The following is a 22152-nucleotide window of genomic DNA, read 5'->3' as shown; positions in this document are numbered from 1 at the left end:
AGAAAACTAAAAGCTACAAATAGTAAAAAGAAACCACAGATGTATAAAATTAATATCTTAATGGGGTTCCACTAGAATTCCCTCTAAATTCAGCACTTCAACAATTATCCAACAAAGTGCAAGAGTTCCAAGTTAATTAATGTATTTTAACCTCACAGTTCTTGTAGTTCATACAGTAGTTTCACCTCCGCCATGTACACGCATATTTGCTCATCTTTTTTTTTTCTTTGCTGCAGCCAATCTCTTCTCAAAGCGAAAGATATTTTATAAAGTCAGCAGCAAAAACATCTAGCAAGTTCTGTCACGAAATTTCTCACTAAGCTGGCAACTCTTTCAGTTATTACTCTCTCACTTTATCCACCTCTCCGTCTCTGTCTCCTGTCTGTCTGACAGCTCGGAAAGTTTTTAATAATTTGCAAGAGTTTTCTAATTAACATCCAAGCACGAAAGCTGCAGTTGCAGCCTTTAACTGAAGCCAGAAACAGGAGAACAGAAGCAGGAAGCAGGAAACACGCTGCCAGTTACAGGCCAAGCTCCTTAGCTGAACCAAGACGTACATTGGGCCCGCCAGAGGTTGAGTGGAATGTAGCGGATGGCTTGTGGCAGATAGTTGGATAAATGCCAGTGAGCCAACAGTTGAGCGTTCCATTGAGCAGTTCCATTATGGTGACAATTTTAAATGGGTTTTTAACAACTTTTGCAGATTTATGGCAATTAAATGCCTTTGATGCTGAATGCTGATTGCCGACGGGTGGTCCTCCACTATGGTGGCATGGTCATGGGCTTAGATGTGGCTGTTGCAATTGCAGGCAATCGCAATCGCACTAGCAATCTCCAGTAATTAAGTCGAATGCAAATTTTCATGCCTGATACGCTTTTGATGGAGGGGCTTTAGTCGGCTACAAACGTAATCGATTTCAGTTCTCTAAATTCCCATTGAATACCAAATGGCAGTCTGCATTCGGATTTCCATTTCCATTTGGCTTATTCTACGCTATGTATATTTATGCACCTCCCTCACATGCTGCAAAAAGTGATTTAGGCAATGGGATGTACATTTTCCTTTGATCGAGTATTATTTGGTTTTACATTTTCAATACCGTTTCCCCAACGTACTTATTCTTTCCTGACATTTTTGTCAAAAATTGGGCTGCCAAATGAAGTCACACAACAAGCCTTTTCCAAGCCGTTGCATAGCATCCACATATTTTTCTGATCACTATATCTTGGGTTTTAATCAACCGACTAGGGTCGTAGAAATAGCTTCTAGACCCTAAACCCTTTTCTAGATCACGTTACGGTTAGAATAAGTTCCGAGCGATTCTCTCTCTATTAGCAGCAGCATTTACCATTTACTGCCATTCACCGAGAGTACTCCCACTCTCTTTTTGGCTCTTTTGTTCTGGCTATATTTTTCCCCACTTGTTTTTATGTACTCAGACCATAAATTATCGCCCATAAATTGCCATTAGCTGGGAAAAGTAGGGAAACTAGGAAGGGAGACTGCAGAATGGAGTCCTGGAGTTGGGTTAATTAAAGTGCAGTACAACACTGGGTGTGTGGGTATTTGGGGGGCTACAGCGGTTCTCAACTAACTTTAATTGCAGCTGCGAAAGGGCTGTGCCGTGCCCCTGCCACACGCAGATTTTTGAGAGTGCACAAACAATGCCAGCGAAATGAGGCAAAAACTTTGCTGGTGCCACAAAATGGAACACTTGTACACACATGCACACACACGTACAGGCACATGGCTGTGTGTGTGTGTGTGTGTAGGAATCAATAGGAGGAGGTAAAAACTTGAAGCTCGTTTGCAGGCCCATTAACAAGCAGAAAAAAGTGAGCGCACTGCAATTAGTTTTCCTTTTTTCCCGGCTCGCCGTCACTTTGCTTCTCCTTTTGCCCTCTCTTTGTTTCGGTTCATTCTCTTGTTTCGGGTTTTCCACGTAACAAGTTTACTTTTCAAATTGATTTCAACAGACTTTGTAACAACTTCCGTTTCCGCTTCCACACGCACGCATACAGCGATACATCCATGTGCTGTATGTGAGTGCGCGTGTGTGCGTGTGTGCGTTCTTTCGTTTGAGTTTCGACATTTGCCATCCAATCAACTTTTGCTCACTCTTTTTCGCCCTCTGTCTAGAGAGTCTAGCCCCGCAAAACTGTCACGATTTGTCAATAATCTCTCCATCTCTCTCTCTTTCTCTCTCAGCCTCCACCTTCTTTTCATTCGACATTATTCCCATTTTTCCCATTTTTCCCATTTTTAACTACAATTTTATTGAGCGTACATTTAATTTTGAATTAATTTTTAATCATTTTCAATTGAATTAAAACGCGTTGGCTGCGACAGCACTCACAAAATGAAACTTTTACGTTTCCACCTGCCACACAAAACCGGGTCCCCATGCACCATACCACGAAACTGCCCGAAAAACCCCATCTCCCACGGACACTATCCCCCGGGGAGGAGGAGCCAGCTCTTGCGGTTGGCATGTTGTAAATAAATTAGCTCCATTCATTATTGAAACGAAAATGCGTTAATATTAATTATAAACTATTCTCCCTGCGCATTCTCTCGTTTCAGTTGCGGCGCCCAAGCGGAAATTAACTTCTGGGTGAGTGGAAGTTGCAGCAATAATTGCATGGAATGTGTTATGGCTCGACTACGTGGCACCCAGTAATTGGATCCAACTGTAACATGCATTCAAAAGGGTTTTCGACCAGAAATCACTTCTTGCCTTGCTCCCCGCTGCGCTGCGCTTAGCGCGTGCCTCAATTATGGCCAAGGAAACATACCACTTGAATGCATTGCGAAACAGCAACAAAGTTGCACTCCGGCGAAATGTCAAGGGAAGAAGCTCAGGTGGAAACTCTGGCGGAAACTCTTGCCAAGTGTTTAACCCAGTTTGCAATTTGTGTGCCCAGCTGCCCAGCTTCCTCTACCTTGCTATGGTGCAGCTTTAGTGCCTTCCTTTGTTGCCATTGTTGTCGATGGCGGCCGCTTGTTTGTTGGCTGTTTGTTGGGTTGTTAGTTGTTTGCTGCTCTTGCACTTGCCGCACGTAATTTTTGCAGTGCCGGTCGGTAGTCGTGAAAAAGTTATTAAAATGAAAAAGGCAAGAGCGAATCGATTATGCTGCATGCAGCAGCGGCAGAAAGGATTCGCACAATTGCCACAAACTTGTGCCACACACAAAACTTTTATTTCGGCACACCCGATCCGATCCGACCAAAAAGAAGGGGAAGGGTGGGAAAAACTTTAAATTGCCATCAAATGGCAGAACCAAAATCTTCTGCTGCTGCTGCTGCTTCTGTGAAAAGTTTCGCTGGCAGTGTGTGAGGAAAGTTTTCTTTTATTTTTCTTTTTCTTTTCCTTTCTCTTTAATTTTTTTTTCCTTTCCAGGAATGATAAGCTAGTCGCCCCACCGCCAGTGCTCTGCTCACTCACTCCATCTGTCACGCACGCTTTTCGATTAAGCGCAGCATCTAAAACAGAGAGCCCCAAGCTCGAGCAAATGACTGTGTTCGGGTCCTGGACCACATGGCAACAGTACGACCACAGCAACAATTGTATAACCAAAGCCAGCGCCTGTTCCAGCGCCTGTCACTGTGTGTAATGCGAGTTTAACAACTGAATTGTTGACTGACATTTAAATTTTCCATCACAATTTGCATTTCTTTCGTTCAACTCCTGGGCGCCCCATTCTCGTTGGGCCTGTCACTTGTCGGGGGCTTTGTGTGTGTGGAATTTATGCAAATAATAAGAATTTCCTTTCGGGTGTCTCCATTACTTGCTTGCCACGTCTAATTTCGACTAACTTTTGAGGGCAAACAGACCCCGTCCACAGCCGGAAGAACCACGGCCTCCCTAAGACCGTGTTCGTGTTTGAGTTGGCAAACAAATTTCAATTGCAAGTTGAGAAATTTTCATTCCTTTGATGTAATTTACTGTGGCACTTGGCCTGCACTTTGGCATCGCTATTTGGCCACATGTTCGTTGTGGGTTGCTGCTTCGCTGCCCCCTCGGTGCAATTAAATATGAAAACTATTTCTCGTTGTCCGCCAAATGGAAGGAAACTTGGCTTGGCAATCCATGAAAATCCATTTGGTTCGGGGCTTATCTGCAATCCGCTGTGGACAGCGCAGCCAAAAGGAAAAGCAACGGTCCTTCCCGTCCCCCGACCCGTGGCTTGTGGCTATGACTGTGGCTCTGGCCGAGATGCAATTTGCATGCCAAGAAATAATTTTATAGCTCTGTGATTTCCACTCGCACTTGCAGACCGAAAGGGAATTTCGCATTCATTGAAAATGTCTTTGGCAGCCGGCGAACCAAACCTCAATTCAAGCTGACAGCGAAGGATTTTGTGTCACCCACTTCTTTCCGGTAGCCCCATCCCCATCCTCATCTCCACCCCCTTCAACAAGTGTGGTTTTAATAAGACTCGACATTTCGGCAACGTAATTGCGAGTGGAACATTTTGGGGCCAAGCGGCGTATGCGCAATCTCATTGTCAATTTTGGTGGCCAGGCGGAAAACGAAGAGAAAAACATGCTACACTGAGAGAATAGACGTTGCTAAATAATTTTAAATTATTGTATTTGTATTTTTCATAGTCACAACTCATTGGGGGAGTAATTTTTCTTTTCCCTTATAATATTGAAATTGAAGGAAATATTTTTCATGGAATTTTCTAAACAGTACAAGAGAAGAAACAATTTCATTGTCAATTAAGTTCCAAGAAGAGAATATACAAAATACAAAGAGAAGAGTAAAGCATACATTTTCTGAGAAATATATTGTGCCATTCTGTTGGTAATATCTTAAATAAAGCTAACAAATTCGTATAACTATATTTTAGAATTTTGCCAGAATTATTTCGTAAGGAAGGAAAATCATAATGGAAATATTTTCAGAATTTGGCGAAACTGTACTGTGAAAAGGGGGGCTGAGGAAAGAGGACGGCTGTCTAGAGACGGAGCTTAAGGAGAGCGGAGTCGGTTGTGGGGGTGTCCATGGCCTCTTGTGGCTTTGACAGCCGCCAACTGACACTTGAGGGCGACGCCCGTTAACGTCGTTTACCATATTTACGCTTTAAACGTTATTTATTTGCCGCCCAAGCCAGCAGCTGCCATTGCCACTGTTACTGCCAGTGCTCCCCCGCTCCTGCTGTCATCTGTGTGCCACTCAAGTTTGATATTGTCAAAAAGTGTGGCAAGCGCAAAGTGTTAAACGCTGGCAACAGCAGCAGCAACAGCACCACGAATCCATACCACAGAAGCAGCACCCAGCACCTAAATGGGTTATGGATGAGAATGTGGAAGATTTGTTGGTGGAGATTTCGTTGGGCTTTGGCTAAGTCCGAAATGCCACACTAAGTGGGTTTTTATCAAATGTACTTACGAGCATGCCACCCTGGATATATGAACGTGGATTTGTGGTTTGGCTTTTGTGTCATCCAGGGATTTTGGGTAGGAATGGGTTTAAAGGCAGCGAAAAGGTCAGCGAAACACTCAATCCGACTAGACGGGGGACAGGGGACAGAGTGCCTAAAATAACAATGATTAAATGTAATTTTGGGGAATATCCATCCACTTCCCTTGACCCTGGAAAGCTTTCTAGTCTAATTACAATTGGGTTCGGCTTTCTGGCATCGAAGCAAATAGGGGTTAAGCGGAATGGGATGGTTAATGTCTGGGTCTTTTGATTGTGTTGCAAGCTGGAGGCACGATTCAAGCGCGAGAAGTGCCACGAGAACAATAACACCCACTCTGACAATATCCACAGTACCAACACCAGCGAGCAACCACCATCAATTTGAACAACACAACCTGGACGAAGTCGAAGAAGTAGTGTGATACGACAATGGGATACCCTCCAATTGTACAAGAATCCTAATGGTGTTCAGTAGGCACGAAATATACAAATTTGATTTGTTGAATGCTGAATTCTAGATGGGGCTGCTTCCTTCTGCTGCTGTGCACAACATACCCTTTGTACTCTGGAAACACTCAACAACAACACCGAAAATGAAGTTGTTCGGAAGTTTGTGTGCTGTTCGTCGCTGCCTGTGTCCTTCGCCTCTCATGTTTGCTTTCTCTCCAGCTTGTCACGAATGAAGAGCATGGTGCCAGAGATCTATCTTTCTCTCTCTCTCTCTGCTCTGTTGGTTTCCACCACAATGCGGGCTGAGCGTAGTGGCAGTGCGAATGTCGCTGCCGTGCAGTGTCAACAGCAGCAGCAGCAGCACCACCACTTGATTCCTGCACAAACAAGGATCCGACCCGACCTCACCCATCCCCCCCTCTCCCACGGTATATGTCGGGCGTAATTACACGCTATGTCTGTTTCATTCAGCCACCACACCCTCCGTCCCACCAGGAACCACCCATGTAACGCCCCCTCTGGCTGTTTGATGTGCGTGTTTTATTTCGAGTGCCATTTGTTTTAATTAAAATTACTTAAAGCGCTTTCAGCTTCAAGTGCTGCCCCACAACGCGACAATTCAGAAATTTTCAGGGGTTTCATGCACATGAAATTTGATAAAAGGAAATAATGATAAACATGCAAAAACACAATGTTTTTTGGTCATTTACATGATGTAACGGATCGATTTTTAATTCAATTATTTCGTATCTCATGGGATATTTCAAGATAGTCATTAAATTAAAACAAAAACAAAGCTTGAATATCGGCTATACAAAAGAGTTTAAAGATATTTTCTTATTTAAATTTAGGTAGCTTAAAAAAACATTATGGCAAAACAAATATTTGATGATGGGTAGTAAGTATGGATAGAGCGTAGAATATATCCATTAAATTGAATACGTATGTAACTTCACTCAGAAAAACGTATTGTATTTTACATGTCGTACCATGTCAGAGCAGAATGAATATTTACAGACTTAAAGGACTCGCATGGTGAAAGGATTGGAGGCAGAAGTGAGAATACATATACAAACCATTTTGTACAGATATGTTTTATTAAAAAAACTTTGAAAATACCACAAAAAAAAATTTATTACTGATTCTATTTCCTTGCTGCCTGCCACCTGCTGCCTGCCGCCTACAGCTAGCTGCAGTTTATTGTTCACCCGAATTCACATTTTTGCTGATTTGTTTGCCAATGAATCGTCTTTTTATTTGTATATTTTTTTGTGGTAAGCACACAAACACAAAAATACATCTAGATATCGTATGAGAGAGTGATTGGGGGAGAGAGGCACTTAACAACGGTATGGTGCGGTTCCTTGGCCATTTTGTTTTTGCTATTTCCACTGCTGTTGCTGTGTGCGTTTTTTTTGTGCAGAAAAAACCAACGTGGCAACCATAAAACATATACATAGACGCGCACACACATACAGAGAGACAATCGCACACTCATACACTGTGCTACTCATGTTTGCACAATAAAATTTCAACAATATACGCGACAGGGTCTCTCCTCGAGTCGGTTCTTTGTACTTGAGCAAATTGGATCTGGGCACAGGGCGACTGTGGGTGGGATGTTAAAATTAAATAAATATTTGCCTTAAAGCTTAACATTGACGGGAGAGGAGAGTAACCAGACACCCACACGACGCAGCCCCAATGGTATTTAAAGCAGCCAACCGCAAGAAGAGACACCCAGTGGAATGGCGACTGAAACCGAAACCCATGTCGAAACAAAAGTCTCAAGCCTTCTCTCTCGAATGGAGTGGTCTTTGAGAAAGTATTTCTACAGAGAGAATGGGAGAGTGTGAGCAGTTCGGTTGGGGGGAATGTTCGAGACTCGCATTAAAAGGTTCGTGCAATTCTTTTGAATAGGAAGAAGGTTGAAATTGGGTCTGTTCTCTGTACCGCCTGTACAGCTGTCTGGAGACAATGGCGGTATATTTTTAGCATTATGATTTCACCTATAAAAGCCCCAAATCCGCTCATCATTTCCTCATTCACTTTCCAAATGAGGGTCTACATCTTTCTCGTGCTGATATCTCTGACAGCTCTCTGCCAAGCGGCGGGCCGTGGTCCTAGCCATAGTGTCACTTGGGGTACACGCTCCTTCCGGGACACGCATATTCGGCGGGAGATCATCTCGATGAAGTCCTCGTTTCTGAGAGTTGTCACAAGAGATTATACCTTCAATCAGAATGTAAGATTGTCCCTCAGTCATGGGATCTAACCAGATATTAATTATAACTTACTTTTAAAAGCAGAAACTGGCGAGAATCATTACCCAAATCGTGATCACCGACCAGATCCGCGACGGGCAGGGCGGCTATGCCTATTTGCAGGAAGGCGGCCCGCAGTCCACCTATGCGAAGATTCACTTTAAGAGTCAGCGGGGCAAAGGCTTCAGCTTCATCGTGGATTTCTATGGCCTTTAATCCGGCATTTAATGGATACTTTTAACTATGCACGTATTGCAGCTCCACTCGGATTGTTTTGATTGTTTGTTTATGGCCTGTCAATATTTATCCAACATTTATACTGCCAAACTGCCAAAGGGTTTGTTTAGTCAGTTGGTGCCCTCGAATGACTCTAATTTCATGTCGGCTTATCCAATACAACATTTAAATATATACAATGTACAAGAGTTAAATGAACTGCAGCTTATTTTCAATTGGCAAGTGTAACGGATACAGAAACGAATGCAGATGCATATCAATTTAGTAGATTGTGTGAATTGTGTGAAAGGGGATAGCCACATTATAGGAAAGCAATTTACAGCATGGATTTTGTGAGTGTTGTTGTTCAGTTGTTTAATGACTGTTCAACATGAAAACCGAAACCAACTTTAAATTGGGCTTTAAATATAAATAGATTAAAACTGAAAGTGAAGTGAGACTTGCAGCTGGAACAAGTATTAGAAAGGGATAAGGGAATGCCAAATCAACACGAACTGCAGAATCAGAACTATAGATGGAGCCATACTGTATTCTTTCAATGTCTCTTTTGGGTATTTAGCCAGTGGCGTGTTCCAGTCCTCAGAGCGTTTGATTCTCCACTCATGACATTGACCGCCATTTCTCTTGTCTATCCTTAACGCTTATCAAACTACCTATAGCTCTAAATATTAAACAGAAAATTGATTTAGAATGGGATTGCTTGCCACAGAAAGTGCCACATAACAGAACTGTAGAGCCACAAATTATTAATCGACTGCCAACCTATATAGAGCCCCCTTAAAACTGTGTGTTTGCGGCCAAGGTCAGTGCAGGCCAAACTTTAAAGGTTATAGTCATTAGATTCGATTCGATTGGAACGACTAAGGTTATGGGTTGATGGTTGGGCCTGTAATTACACTTGCCATTCAGGTACTAACGAGGCGACTGCAATTTTTGGTTCGCCCCAAAATGGGGTGAAAATATTACGAGTGTCCCTACAACAGTCAGTATGTAATCGGCAGTGAGACGGGGTGGGGTGTGGGGTGGTAGGTTCCACGTGCCAGGTGGCTGGTAGGCGGTGTGCTTTTGCCATTTAGCAAATGTCAGGCACTTAGACTCGCCTCTCACCCTCACACACGACCGACCTTACCATTTTCCCTGTGTTCTGTGGCTACCCTCAGTGAAAGTCAAATAAATCCAATCAATGTGTGGCACACAACACACATTTTGTATCGTATCGTATCGTATATACTCGTATCCTTATGTATGGTATATACACGTATATACTCTTACATATGCAAATTAGCTGGGCTATAAAATTTAATGTATTGAATGGATGCCTGTGCAAGAGCAAAAGCATCCCCGGGCATCCATTGATGCGTGTTGCAATGCACGGTGCCCTGTGGCAGTGGGTGGTTCTTGGGGCAACCATCAATCGTTACGAATTAAAATTTTATTGTGCCATATTCCCCAAACGACCGAAGCGAAGAAGAGATGCCACATCCCATAGATACGCCATTTGCTTGATTCTTTTATGGATGGAATGGCCTTTGAGGTGAAATCTAAAATGTAAATTGCCTGCAAGCTTCGCAGGGATCAAAACAACAAATATGTATTTGTGGGCTAACAGGTGCTCAGGATTTGACATTGCCTTCTGGTCTCGATGTGCAACATGATGTTAAATGCAGTTGTGGCAGCTCTGATTGACGTACATTTTGCATAATACTCGTACAAGAGAGAGCGGGAGAGCGAAAGGGAAAGAGTGTGCGCTTTCATGGTACTTGCAGGAGGATACCACTGCTGCTGGTAACCTCAAAACACCAGTCAGTGGGAGAGCATTGCCGTCCCCTTTAGTCTACCGTCTTCAGTCAGGTATCCCTTTGCGGGTGGTGCTGCTGCCATTGGGGAGCAGCAGTGTGGAGCCATATATTATGCAGGTTGTTTGTTATTGTTCGATAAAGTGTAAATTATGGGAAAGTTGCCAGGCAGCCAGTCCCTGTCTGTTTTTGTTATGTATGCCACTATTCCTTGAATCCTTGGCCTTTTGCCATATAATTTCTGATATCTCTAGTGTCCGCATGTATCATTTGCTTTACGTTTGCTCACTGAGTCGGAATTGAAGACCAGTTCTAATTAAACACAATTTATATACATGTTTAGAGATGACAGAACGTATGTTTAGGGCTTTGGATCAATTAATGTGCTGTCATGGATCATTTGTATGTGCAATTAATTGGAAATTGTTTCGCACATCTGTGTCTGTCATAGGATTAACTGAGCGAATTACCAACCTTCTGTCACCCTTACCTTTTCTTTATTCAGTCTTTGTCCACTTGAGGGTCTCGGGCGTGATTTGCATTTGACTTTGTCGGTCTCAGACCTGCCTGTGACATAGCCAGGCCAAGTCATCGGCTGCCGTCCCCCGTAATTTCTCCCTTGTAAAAAAAGCACAAAAGGGAGACGACGCGTCGTCTCGTTCATTTCCCAGCCAATTTTGTGCGTTGTTTTTTTTTTTCATTTTACTGCTGCTGCATTTTCTCCTTCCCGTTGGGTTTTGGCACCATTTTCGTTTTCTTTACCAGTGTTTTTCCTGCCCTGGCCTTGTCCTCAGTGGCCTTTTGTGCTGGGGCTTCTGCTGTTTCTCTGGCATCGTTGTGAAAGTGTGAAAGCAGCCAGCAAACGGATTTTTGGTCCAGCATCTCGTGTATCCAGCCAGAGACTTTTGTTTTTCAATTGCCACTTGCCATATTTGCGGCAATTGTTTTCGTTTTTCCCAGGCAGTAAATGCAGTTGCTACAAGTGAATCTTGGATGCCACACAGAGGGTCTTATGTGGGATGGATACATCGGACTGGGGACACACCATAGATAGATACACACATACATATGTATGTGCGCGGAAAATTTCCGTCTTAAGTTTAACTCGTGCCACACGGACTTAAGCTACAGTTATGGCGCCACCATCGCTAAGGGGATGGGGCATATGAAACCGAAAGGATGGTACTGGGACACGATACGTTAGAACCTTGTTATGTGCAGCCAGTCGTTGCACAAGCACACCGACACAGGCACACTGTTGCAGCGAGCTAGTTTCCTGTTCTTGCCTGCATTTCTTATGCTTATCAAGTGAAGCTTTTCCAACGTGCTAACAAACGAGCAAAAGCAACATTCACCAGGTTCACCAGGCTGGCGCAGGGTGTCGGGTTGGGCGGGTGTAGATGCGTGCAAAGGCAAGGAGTATGGCTGATTGCCCCAAGTTGTTTTTCCGGCATCCAGTTTTCCACTCTGTCGATGCTTAAACGGCACTGCTTTACGGTGCACTCACCGGATAACCGTTCGCATCTTTGTCTTTTCAAAGTTGATGAGCATTGGGTATATATTGTACATACATATGTATATATGCTCGTTAAATGTACAATACATCTGTACAAATACTTTCCGTGAAACCCCAATCCACTCTGAAGCTGGAGCTGAAGCTTTGAGTCTTAGCTGGAATTCGACAAGACATATCTGATCATTTCTAGTTCAACATCGGGAGAGACATGTAGAACGACTTACCAAGATTTAAATTTAATTATATATGGAAATACATATGTTGAAACAATTCAAAGGGACTCCATTGTGGAAGATCTTCATAAGATTGAACCCAGGGAAACGGAAACGAATGCAATGTACGAAATTTTACCTAAGATAATTTTCCAAGAATGAGGTTTTTGTTGAATTAAACGCCGGCAAATTAACACAATTGCTCAGGGAAGCGCCTGAGGCCGAAGGTGTTCCTGCATCTAGTTCAAGCACCTCACTGGATCCGCTTCATTGTATGCCAGCAATTACAAGACATTCAAGTGGCAGCCTCATGCATATGAATGAGTGGCATCTAATCGGCTGCCACACGTGCGCTATATTCCCATTCTGAATCGAAAATAGTACAAATATTTAGTGCCAATATTGGCTTGACTCCTCTGTCGCAGGGAAAGGGAATTTGATCACCGACTATGATGCCATTAGACGAGTTTGTTCCGGGGAAAAGATTGATTCAATAGTGGGATGATAGCATATGGTATTTTCCATTAGCATTATTTTTATTTATTCTGCAAAAGTGTCGAAAGTCCAGAAATTAAAGCCTACTTGGGGTCGTTGCCAGCTGCCAGTTGCATGCTCATCGAATGGTCTGATCGGTATGCGCATATATTGCTATAATGAACAGGGTGTATTCGAGTAAACATTGCGCTGGTTACAACCGCTTCTGCTTCTGCTTCTGCATGGACTCGGGGCTGGACTGGGACTGGGACTGGGGCTGGGACTGGACAGGAGGAGGCCGCACATATGCTTGGATATAGAACTTGCCGAACAGATACATGAAGACGATGCCCTGGAACATGGTCACATAGAGCTGGCTGTGCGGAACGGCACAGTTCGGGGAGAAGAAGCGCACGTAGAAGGAGTAGCTGAAGAGCAGCACAAACTGGACAAGCTGCGTCAGCGTGATATACTTCTTCCACCAGATGCTGCCCTTCACGCCGGGATACTGCGAGGACAGGAAGTAGTAGAAGTACATGACCGTGTGCACGAACGTGTTGAGCAGACCGACGGAGTTGAAGTGTCCGCCGGTGCCGTAGATGCGGGTCACCACATAGCCGCCGAAGGCCATGAAAACGTGGTGGTAGATGTGTAGGAAGCTGACCTGCTTGTAGCTCTTTCGCAGCACAAAGAACACGGTGTCCAGCAGATCCACCACCTTGTTCATAAGGTAAGCGGTGTGCACCACCCGCACCAGCTGCCGGTGCTTATGGCCGGGCGGGAAGCTCTCCATGCAGCGCAGGTTGCAGATTCCCTCGATGAACAGGTAGTAGAAGACCTAAGCCAAGCAGAAAGTCAGATCAATACGCTGATGCGAGACCCATGTCAGACGCTACTCACAACTCCGAAGTAGAGGCCGTTGTAGACCACCTGGCCGAGATTGTAGAACATCAGCAACCGCTTCAGATCGTACGGTTTCCGGTTCCTCATGTATATCTTTCCCAGCTTGAGGACAAAGAGCAGGTAGAACGCCAGAATGATGATCATTGGCCATGGCGAACCGGCCAGGAGGATGGGATTTGGATCTGTGGATTGGTGCCCAAGCGGCGATTAGTGAGTGAATCTAGCACACAAAAGATCTCTCACCTCCTTGAGGTATATCGAAAATACCGAGCGTCATCGCTATCGTTGATTGTCGGCCGAATGGCGACTGGTGACTGTTTCAAAGCCACTGAAAGGCATTCGGTTCTGAATTTGTAAAGTTAATCGAATCAAATAATGTATTATTCAAATCTTTGAACTGCGCTCTCTGTCCTACATTTCAGAGCGACAAAGAGCGGCAGTGAGAGTGAGAGTTTTGGAGAGAGAAGCAGAGAGTGAGAGAACCAGCTACCCAAAGAGGGAATACAGCTGGGGAACCCAAACAAGAACAAGAACTTCAACTAAAACCAAAACTAGACTAAAGCAGATGCAAAATAGCATGGAATGGATCTAGTGTAGTGTAGTGAACTTTATTGGTGATTATTGCTGTTTGGTCTTGGCTTTGATGTAGGTGTGGTAGTAGAAGTTGCCGAACATGACCATCATTGAGGTGGAGACCGCCAGCTGCAAGTACTGCAGGCCGCGTGGGAAGGTGCATGCCGGATTCAGGCACAGCACCAGCATAGCCTGCAGGAACAGGAGGACGAACTGCACCAGCTGCAGCTTGGTGATGTACTGCTTCCACCACAACTTGCCCTTGATCTCCGGATACAGGGCCGCCACAAAGTAGTAGGTGTACATGACGACATGGACGAAGGAATTGAGGAAGCCCATCATGGTGTACTGGCCCCCCATCCCGAAGAAGTAGCTGACAAGGGGCGGACCCTGGACCATCAGGGCGTGGTGGTAGACATGGAGCACGGTGATCTGCTTGTAGCTCTTGCGCAGCAAAAAGAACACGGTGTCGGCCATGTCGAGTAGCTTGTTTAGGAAATACGCGTAGACGACCAGGTGCTCCTTGCTCTTTTCTGGATGATCCAGTGGCAGCATGTTCATGCATCGCATATCGTAGATTCTTCGGACGATTATGTAGTAGACGCCCTGAGAGAGTTCATGGGTTAGAAGGGTTTTAGATACGTCTGAGAACTGGCCCCGGCCATTAACCTACAGTGCCGAACAGCCCAGCGTTCATCAGGATCTGGCAGAGGTTGTACACCAGCATCGCTCTCCGCACATTGTACGGCTTCCTGTTGGCCATGAAGTCCCGGCCCAGCTTAAGGACAATGGCCAGATATGCCAGCACGATCAGCAGAACCTGCAGCGGGGAGCTGAGCAAGGGCAACTTCACCGGATCTGCAGAGAATGGGCGGGGCGTATGAGATGAAAGGGCTGCTGCCACTGCCGCATCCGCTTACCCGGTGGCAGTGTCCGAAAATAATCCAAAATAGTGCTGGAGTTCATGGTGCCGCTGTTTACGAAAGGCGAAACCCCACCGAGTACTGGATACACAACTATCGAACCCTGCTTTTTATACCCCATAGGCAGGCCACGCAATGTACTCGAGCAGGCGCATGGTACGAGTATCCATAATGGTAGTGGGGCACTACACCAAGTTAAAGAGCGCTGATTACTTATTCCCCGTTCGCCTGTCTACTGAGCTCAACTCAAACCAACTCTCAGGCACTGAACATGGCAGAGCATAGCACAACCAAACAGACATACAGAAAGACAGACAAACACACACGTTCTCTCGATTTGACTTACAAATTGGAAAATTCTAATTCCACTTTGGGGGGGTTTTGCGTCTGCCTGCCTTATCCCTAGGTCAGGTCGGATGGTCTGCTTTTACATTGGGCATTCAACTAAATTTGGGGGAACTTCTTGGCAGAAAAGTTGTCCCTAGATTAAAGTATTTTATGCTCCAGTTTGTTCTACACCAGAGTAGAGTATTGTGTGTACCTCCGCACTACACTTGGGAATGCTTAATTTAAATCAAATATTTTGTTCAGAGATTTGTTTTTAAATTTCCAGTTTTGATACCTATGTATATTTAATGTATTATATTGAAAGTGAAATTGTTTCCTTGCTGATTCTGCAGTTTGTATTGCCAACGGAGTTTCACTTTCAATATCCATACGATTAATTTTGTTTCCCCAAAGCCGTGATCCATGATCCGCAGCCCATGGATGACTGTGGGCTGCCGCTGCCCCTAAATTGTTGAGCTAAATCGATTGGTTCCTAATTAGAATTTTATGCAAATCATATTGATTTTGTTACGTCGTACAACCTTGTCTTTTATAATCAATTTCTCGTCTATGTCTCTTCTGTTTTGCTTTGCAGCTGATTTGAGGCTCGTGGCTTTCGCTTTCTTTTGGGAACCACAGCAAACACCAGACAATGGCGTCAAGCAACAAAAGCAACAACCTTACAGGCAATAACAGATACAAAAGCACAGCCAGAGCCAAGAGAAACTTCTGCTGCAGCTGCCTTTACAGAACAAACACCAAAGTTGGAGGCAGAAACGAAGGACGACAGCAGCAGCAACAAATCTAATTACGGAACAACAAAAAGGTCAAACTGGAATGTTGTCCAAGGGATGTTCATGTTGTTGATGATGATGATGATTTTACTGGTGGTGGTGATGGTGATGTGAACGCGAACGCTCCCTTTTGTGTGTCCTGACGGAAATGAGGCGCTCTATGTCGCCCAGTCACTGCCCACTGCTGCTGGTCAATCGCTCGCATCGGTGAGCGAGTAACAGGCGAAACTCCGATTACAAATTCTTCAGCAATCTGCTGGAATTTAATTAAAGCGCATAAAAGCCAGAACACGAGCTACAGCAGGGAGTCCGAGAAAAAGAGTCAAAGTAGGGCGATTGCCCAGTGGGCGTGGCGGTGGGTGGCCCATAAATCCATGCCCCCATCCATGCTGCATGCTGCCTGTCCGCTGCAATTGAGTGGAGCACCAGCACTGGCCAATTAGTTGCTGCAACAGCCAAGAGCGGCTATCATTTGGGCTCCATTGAACGTACTCGCCGGTACACCGCTGCCTCACTGATGACTGCGGCCAAAAGACGTGCGGGCAGCAGCAGCAACGAGCAGCAATCCCTTCAGCAGCAGCAGCAGCAGCCACAGCATCTGCCCAGACAGGATGGGGACCCGCAGGCGCAGGGACACCACGAGTATCAGCAGTTGCTGCAGCATCCCCACCACCACCACCACCATCAGCACTACGGCGTCGGAGGTGGCAACCACCCACAGCAATACCACCAGAGACAGCATCAACAGCAGCAGCAGCAGCACACTCACATCCACAGCAGCAGCATCCTCATCAGCACACAAATCCTCACCAGGCGACACTGCGCGATTGCTCCGTCAAATTGCCGCTGGATATCCTGTGAGTACGAGTAGGGCCAACAAATCATTTAGGGAGGCTCCCTTTTGGCGCGGAGGCTAGGGTTCAATTCGGTTTTTTTCCGATAAGGAGAGGAAACACACAAAAAAACAAAAAGGTCAAACTGTCCCTCTCCCATGGGGGCATGCGGCGTTGAGGAATGGTGGATGGCCTCTGTGGCACGTCTGGATGGTTTAATAAAATTTACATTTTAACAACGCCAAATGAAAATTGCATTAACTTTAACGGGACAACATTTGCTCGATTCGATTTTCATGCTTTTGAAGCTTCCCCAAAGAAAAAAAAATGAATCAGAATATTATAAATATTTGCTCAAAGAACTTAAGAGGGAATGTCGGCAGGGAAGGTTAAATCCCCAGTGAAAGAGGGACAAATGGAGAGCAAGCAAAGCGCTTAACACAGGAAGGAAAGAAAGGAGACTTTTGCCAGTTTTGTCAGGATTAGGGGGAACAGAGCCGGCCCGGCGTTGCCTTTAAAGCTTAACGCTTAAGCTTAAAGCCTGCCACAACACCCCTCCACCAAAGAAAGAGTGTGACAGCAGTGGCTGGCAGCAGCTGCAGCCGAAAGAGGGCGGCCGGGGCGGTGCTGCGTTTATGCAGATCGCAGTCAAGTGGCAGGCGGCCGAAGCCCTATGGGGCGTGAAACGAGGCCAGTCGCAGCCCCAGACGACTGCTGCTTGTTACTGCAGCTGCCATTGCTGCTGCCACCCTTTACTTCTTATACTGCTGCTCCTGCTGCTGCTTCCTTCGAACGGAGAAAAAACAACAGGGCATAAAGAAATGGCGGACTTAAAGCATGTCGACAAGGCGCCGAGAGGAAGCAAGTGGGGTGGTCTGACGTCAAATGGGCACAGCGAGTGTATGGTGGGGAGGAGAGCTGTGGCAGAAGTCAGTTGGTCCCGCTTTGAGGTTGCAACGTGCGCCACAAACGGTGCCGTCGAGTGAAGTGACTCGACTCGACTCGACTCGCCTCGCCACGACTCCTTGCGGGCCTGTGGCACAGTGTGTCGTTACTTTTAACGAGGTGTCGCATGCGAAACTCGAACAAGTGGTGATAGAGGGGCGTGGTGTGGGGTGTGGAAGGGTCCTGGTGAGGAAACTGCCTGTTGCCACACATATTCTAGCCTTTCCTATCCATTGCTCTTCACTACCCCCCGCCACCACACCTCCCTCCTTTGTATATAAAAATGCACTTAGCTGCAGACTGACGGCACCAGATACACCAGCAGCAGCAGCAGCAGCTCCTTCTGTCACCTGCTAATGCCCCTGCACGCTGCCTTCTGGCTCTGCTGCACAGCTGCGGCATGCTGCAAATGAAGTCATCCATTAGGCAAACGTTATGTATACGCCTAGTGCTGCCTGTGGCACAGGATAGCTCCGCTCCTGCTCCGTGGCCTCTTCTCCTCACCTGCTCCGCCTGCTTTTGCTGCTGCTGCTACTCCTGCTGCCAGATGTGTCGGCAGTATGCTGCTCATAATAATGCTGCCAGTGTTTGTTGCGGTCTAAGCGGAAACGTTTATAATGGAATTCGCTTAAGCGCTGCCGGACGTGCACGAGAACGTGAATGGGACTGGGGCCGGGGCCGGGGCTGGGGCTGGGGACGAGTGCCAGAACACGGCAAAGTGTCGTCTTGCTAATTTCGCAACGCCAAAAGGGGCGGGGATCAGGTAGAGGGGGTTTCGTGTTAGCTGTGCCCCAACGTTAATTACTCAGCAGCGTTGGAATGGCAATCTAATTACCAGGCGACACAGAGTACGCGGATAGCGATAGGGTTACTGCTTGGAAGCACTTGCCTTGATGGAAAACTAAATCCAAACTCATTTACTTTCCACTTACAGATGGCTACCGAAATCGGCGATGCGTCCGGTGGGTCCTGACGCCTCGCACACGGACTGCATCCTGGTGGTGGGCGTCTCCCGTCCAAAGCTGGCCGTCGTCTTCCTCACGGTCATGCTGATCTCACTGTTCCTCACCTTCCACGTGCTCTACGACAGTGCCGTGTACAACATCCAAGCGGCCCAGGCTGTTCACGAAAGGCATCGCCTCTCGCTGGCAGCCTCCGCCTCCGCATCAGCCCTATCCGGATCTTCAGCTGCCAGTGGCTCCTCCTTCTCCTCCTCCACCTTCTCCGCGTCATCCAACCATTTGCCTGCGTTTGTGAAGCCAGTGCCCAACGCGAACCAGCTTAGCCATCCCATGGTCTTTCCCTCCAGTCGTGTGCACTTCCCCAAAACCAGTCGTCGTCTGCCGCAGGTGAGTCCCAGACCTCTACCCACCCGTGTGTGTGTGTCTCGTACTAATTGCTGCCAATGGAATTTGGATTTTCATGTGCATTTCATTTGATTTCCCCTTTCGCTTCCGACTGGACCCAGGCCCTTATAATTGGTGTACGAAAGTGCGGAACGAGGGCCCTGCTGGAGATGCTGTATCTGCATCCGCGCATCCAGAAGGCCGGCGGCGAGGTGCACTTTTTCGATCGGGACGAGAACTACCTGAAGGGCCTGGAATGGTATCGCAAGAAGATGCCGCACTCCTTCCGCGGCCAGATAACCATCGAGAAGAGTCCCAGCTACTTTGTGTCGCCAGAGGTGAGTGCTCTGCCCTGTCTGTGGGTGCGGGCTTTCCCTTTTTCCAAGGGATTCCCTTTGATCTCTAATTGCCAATTAGGTGTGTGCTGCATTGGACCTGGGCCTAACTGTCATCCTACCGTAATTATTAATTAACTGCCTGCCAGCATTGACCCGTCGCCTTTTCCTGGCGCTGCTCTTCCTCTACGATGGGCGTCTGTCTGTCCATCCATCTATCAAATTAAAATGAAACGCTCGACCATGTTCCAGCCAATTTCCGTGGCCATGTCGGGGGCCCCCCTGAGCGGAAATTCATTTGGCAAACGGCTCCGTCTAACGCCCAAGTGGAATCGCTCTTTGGCCAACTTTTATTATAGTTTTTGTTGTTTCTGCTTCCGATGTTTCCGCTGCTGTTGCTGGTGCTGCTGCTGCTGCTGCTGTGCCCGCAGAGTGTCACAAAATTGGGTTTGCCTGATGCAATTTCGCTACGAGCCGGAACTTGCATGTGTCACTTGCAGAGAGCACTCCAGCGGTGGATGGGGGTGGTGTCGGTGTCGGTGTCCCTGGCACTGGCACTGGCAGGGCAATATTTTATCCAGAGTTCCGTTTCAATTTTCCTTTTTTACTGCCGTGTGCGTGCGTCAGTGTGCGAGTGTCTCTTCGTCGGTTGATGCACCATTTCAATTTGTTATGCAGCAGCAGCAGGAGCAGCAGCAGGTTGCACGTCGTCAGTGCCAAAGTGGAGAGAGTGCGTTGGATAAATCTTCATTAATGCTCTTATTAATATTTATTGAGAGCGGATGCATCTGGGGCACGTCAACTAATGCTCTTCTCCCCTTGAAAACTCTGCGGAAAACGTCAAATTAGCTTCCGCTTCTCGACGGTGGATATCTCCCTGCCGCATCCCTTGCCTCCCCTGCCATAAATAATCTATTTCCCCGGGGCGTACTTTGGCCTCAGGCTCAGGATCTGTTTTCTCCCCCAGGTGCTGCAGCGCACGCATTTCCGTATGACAGTTTTCGTGCGCTTTTCATTTGTGGGCCGCTTCAAATGCATTTTGCCCGCATTAAAGATTAAAAGGGAATACGAAATTCCCACCAGAGGACACGGTAAATGGTTCATCAACGTGAATAATTCTGAAAGAACGACAACAACTTTGGAACTTGTTGCACGGCCTGGGATGCCTGTGCCCCCCATTGGCGGTGGCTTGTATTGAAATTGATTAAGTTTATTTACTCGGCTCGTTTCGCCCATTTTGGAGCCTATTTATACTCAACGTTCAACGTGCCAGATTCAAGGACTTTAAGGGAGGGTGACGGCCTGGGCCTGGGCCTGTGCTGTCGTTGGGGCATGCCTCTTTGCCTGCCTGCCTGCCTGCCTCCCCTGCCTTTCATTGTAGGGCAATATTTTTCAGCTTAATTAAATTGTTCACAGCACACTGGTTGCGGAAGTGCAGCAGCAGGGGTGCGCCTGCCAGGACGGCAGCCTGCTACACTATGCAGCAAAATAAAGTACCCATTGAGGAGACGTATCGACCGCAAAGATCCATCGTTACGTTGCGGCCGGCTACGGTTGTATGCTATTGAGTAAAGGGTGGCCTTCATTTAAATAACCTTTTAGGCTGTGAGAATATTTTGGCAAAAGTTAGACAGAGGGATAGACGGGCAGCTAACATTCTGATGCTCTTTAATTGGGTCAGAAATGTTTTTTTCGCTACGTAGGGCGACCCCAGGGAGAGACAATCTCCCTTTTAATTAGTTCCCTCCATTGGGCAGTTCCTCTAAATTCATTAATGTCGAAATTGCAGGTGCCGGAGCGTGTGCGGGCCATGAACGCGAGCATCAAGCTGCTGCTGATTGTCCGCGAGCCAGTGACCAGGGCCATCTCGGACTACACACAGCTGCGCAGCCATGCGGCCACTGCCATCCTGCCGCTGGCCGAGCGCGAGAGCTCCGGCAGTGGCGCCTTCGCGGCTGCCGCCCAGCCTCCTCCCAAGATGCCATCACAGTCGCTGCTGTATGCCAAGCTGCAGGCGGCCCATGGCTATGACAATGCCCTGGTCGGTGGCAGCGGGGCGGGCGCCAAAGAGACAAAGACAAAGTTAAGCGTCGCGGGCAGGCGGCAGGCAGCAGCAGGAGCTGGAGCGGGAACTGGCGGAACGATGACCACGACAACACCATCGCCGATGGCAAGTGCCGCTCAAATGGCAGCCAAGTAAGTGAAATGAAACCCAGTTTCAGTCTGAGACGCATTCCCACAGCCAGTGCCATCCTTGCACCCATCTCGGGGCTGCTTGGCATGCAATTCAAATGCAAACTGCAAATGAAAGTTGCCCCAAAATGCGACGACTCTTGCGCTTGGCTCACCCCATCCCTGTCGCTCTGCAGTGGAAAGTTGCTTCTTGTGCAAAGAGACGAAAAGAGAGAGGGGCAATGGCGGAGCAGGACTCTGTTTAACTGGCAAAAAGGACTGTGGACTGTGGACCGAGGCAGGGGGCTGCTCATTTGCAGCTGTTGGCGATTCAATTTGCCATCCTTCTTTTTCGGTTTGTCCGTGAGAAAAGTTTAAAGCCCCCTCTTCCCCTCTCCCTGCTTACCCATCTTGCAGGTCCTTTGAGGAGCTGGCCATATTTCCCAATGGCACCGTTAACGAGGCTTATCGACCGCTCAGCATATCCATGTACCATGTCCATCTGCACCGCTGGCTGGAGGTCTTTCCGCGCGAACAGCTGCTGGTGGTGAACGGGGACCGGCTCATCGAGGATCCAGTCTCCCAGCTGAGGCGCATCGAGGCGTTCTTAGGTGAGTAAT

The 22152-nt window shown here is 47.0% G+C and overlaps 4 protein-coding genes across 5 annotated transcripts in view; 2 read left to right on the top strand and 2 right to left on the bottom strand.

The window, feature by feature from the left end:
• The window catches only part of LOC111074058 (heparan sulfate glucosamine 3-O-sulfotransferase 6), a 38066-nt gene that overhangs the window by 12977 nt on the left and 2937 nt on the right, over nt 1-22152 (top strand). Inside the window, exons 2-6 of the mRNA XM_041593294.1 lie at nt 2585-2615; nt 18614-19028; nt 19148-19363; nt 21150-21556; nt 21950-22143. Coding sequence (XP_041449228.1) covers nt 2585-2615; nt 18614-19028; nt 19148-19363; nt 21150-21556; nt 21950-22143 — 1263 coding nt within the window. The remainder of the gene's footprint in view (nt 1-2584; nt 2616-18613; nt 19029-19147; nt 19364-21149; nt 21557-21949; nt 22144-22152) is intronic.
• LOC111074066 (probable salivary secreted peptide) lies at nt 7937-8572 on the top strand. 2 transcript variants are annotated; one of them, XM_022366698.2, is made up of 2 exons: nt 7937-8127; nt 8192-8572. In XM_022366698.2, exons 1-2 carry the CDS (start codon nt 7939-7941, stop codon nt 8360-8362), a joined length of 360 nt encoding a protein of 119 aa, XP_022222390.1. In that variant the 5' UTR covers nt 7937-7938; the 3' UTR covers nt 8363-8572. The 2 variants fall into 2 exon arrangements, with proteins under 2 accessions (XP_022222390.1, XP_022222389.1); XM_022366697.2 differs by having other exon boundaries at nt 8189-8572.
• LOC111074064 (elongation of very long chain fatty acids protein F) lies at nt 12402-13611 on the bottom strand. Its single transcript, XM_022366694.2, has 3 exons — nt 13528-13611; nt 13282-13466; nt 12402-13219 (listed from the first exon to the last, which is right to left on the bottom strand). The coding sequence occupies exons 1-3, from the start codon at nt 13559-13561 to the stop codon at nt 12596-12598; spliced, it is 843 nt and encodes a 280-aa protein (XP_022222386.2). The 5' UTR covers nt 13562-13611; the 3' UTR covers nt 12402-12595.
• Nucleotides 13879-14863, bottom strand: LOC111074065 (elongation of very long chain fatty acids protein F). The gene is made up of 3 exons (XM_022366695.2): nt 14778-14863; nt 14531-14715; nt 13879-14463 (listed from the first exon to the last, which is right to left on the bottom strand). The coding sequence occupies exons 1-3, from the start codon at nt 14821-14823 to the stop codon at nt 13903-13905; spliced, it is 792 nt and encodes a 263-aa protein (XP_022222387.2). The 5' UTR covers nt 14824-14863; the 3' UTR covers nt 13879-13902.

The sequence above is a fragment of the Drosophila obscura genome, unplaced genomic scaffold (assembly GCF_018151105.1).
Source record: "Drosophila obscura isolate BZ-5 IFL unplaced genomic scaffold, ASM1815110v1 contig_186, whole genome shotgun sequence".
NCBI classification, from domain to species: Eukaryota; Metazoa; Arthropoda; class Insecta; order Diptera; family Drosophilidae; genus Drosophila; species Drosophila obscura.
The sequence above is the reverse complement of the archived record's forward strand: the minus strand, read 5'-3'. Positions and strand labels throughout refer to the sequence as shown.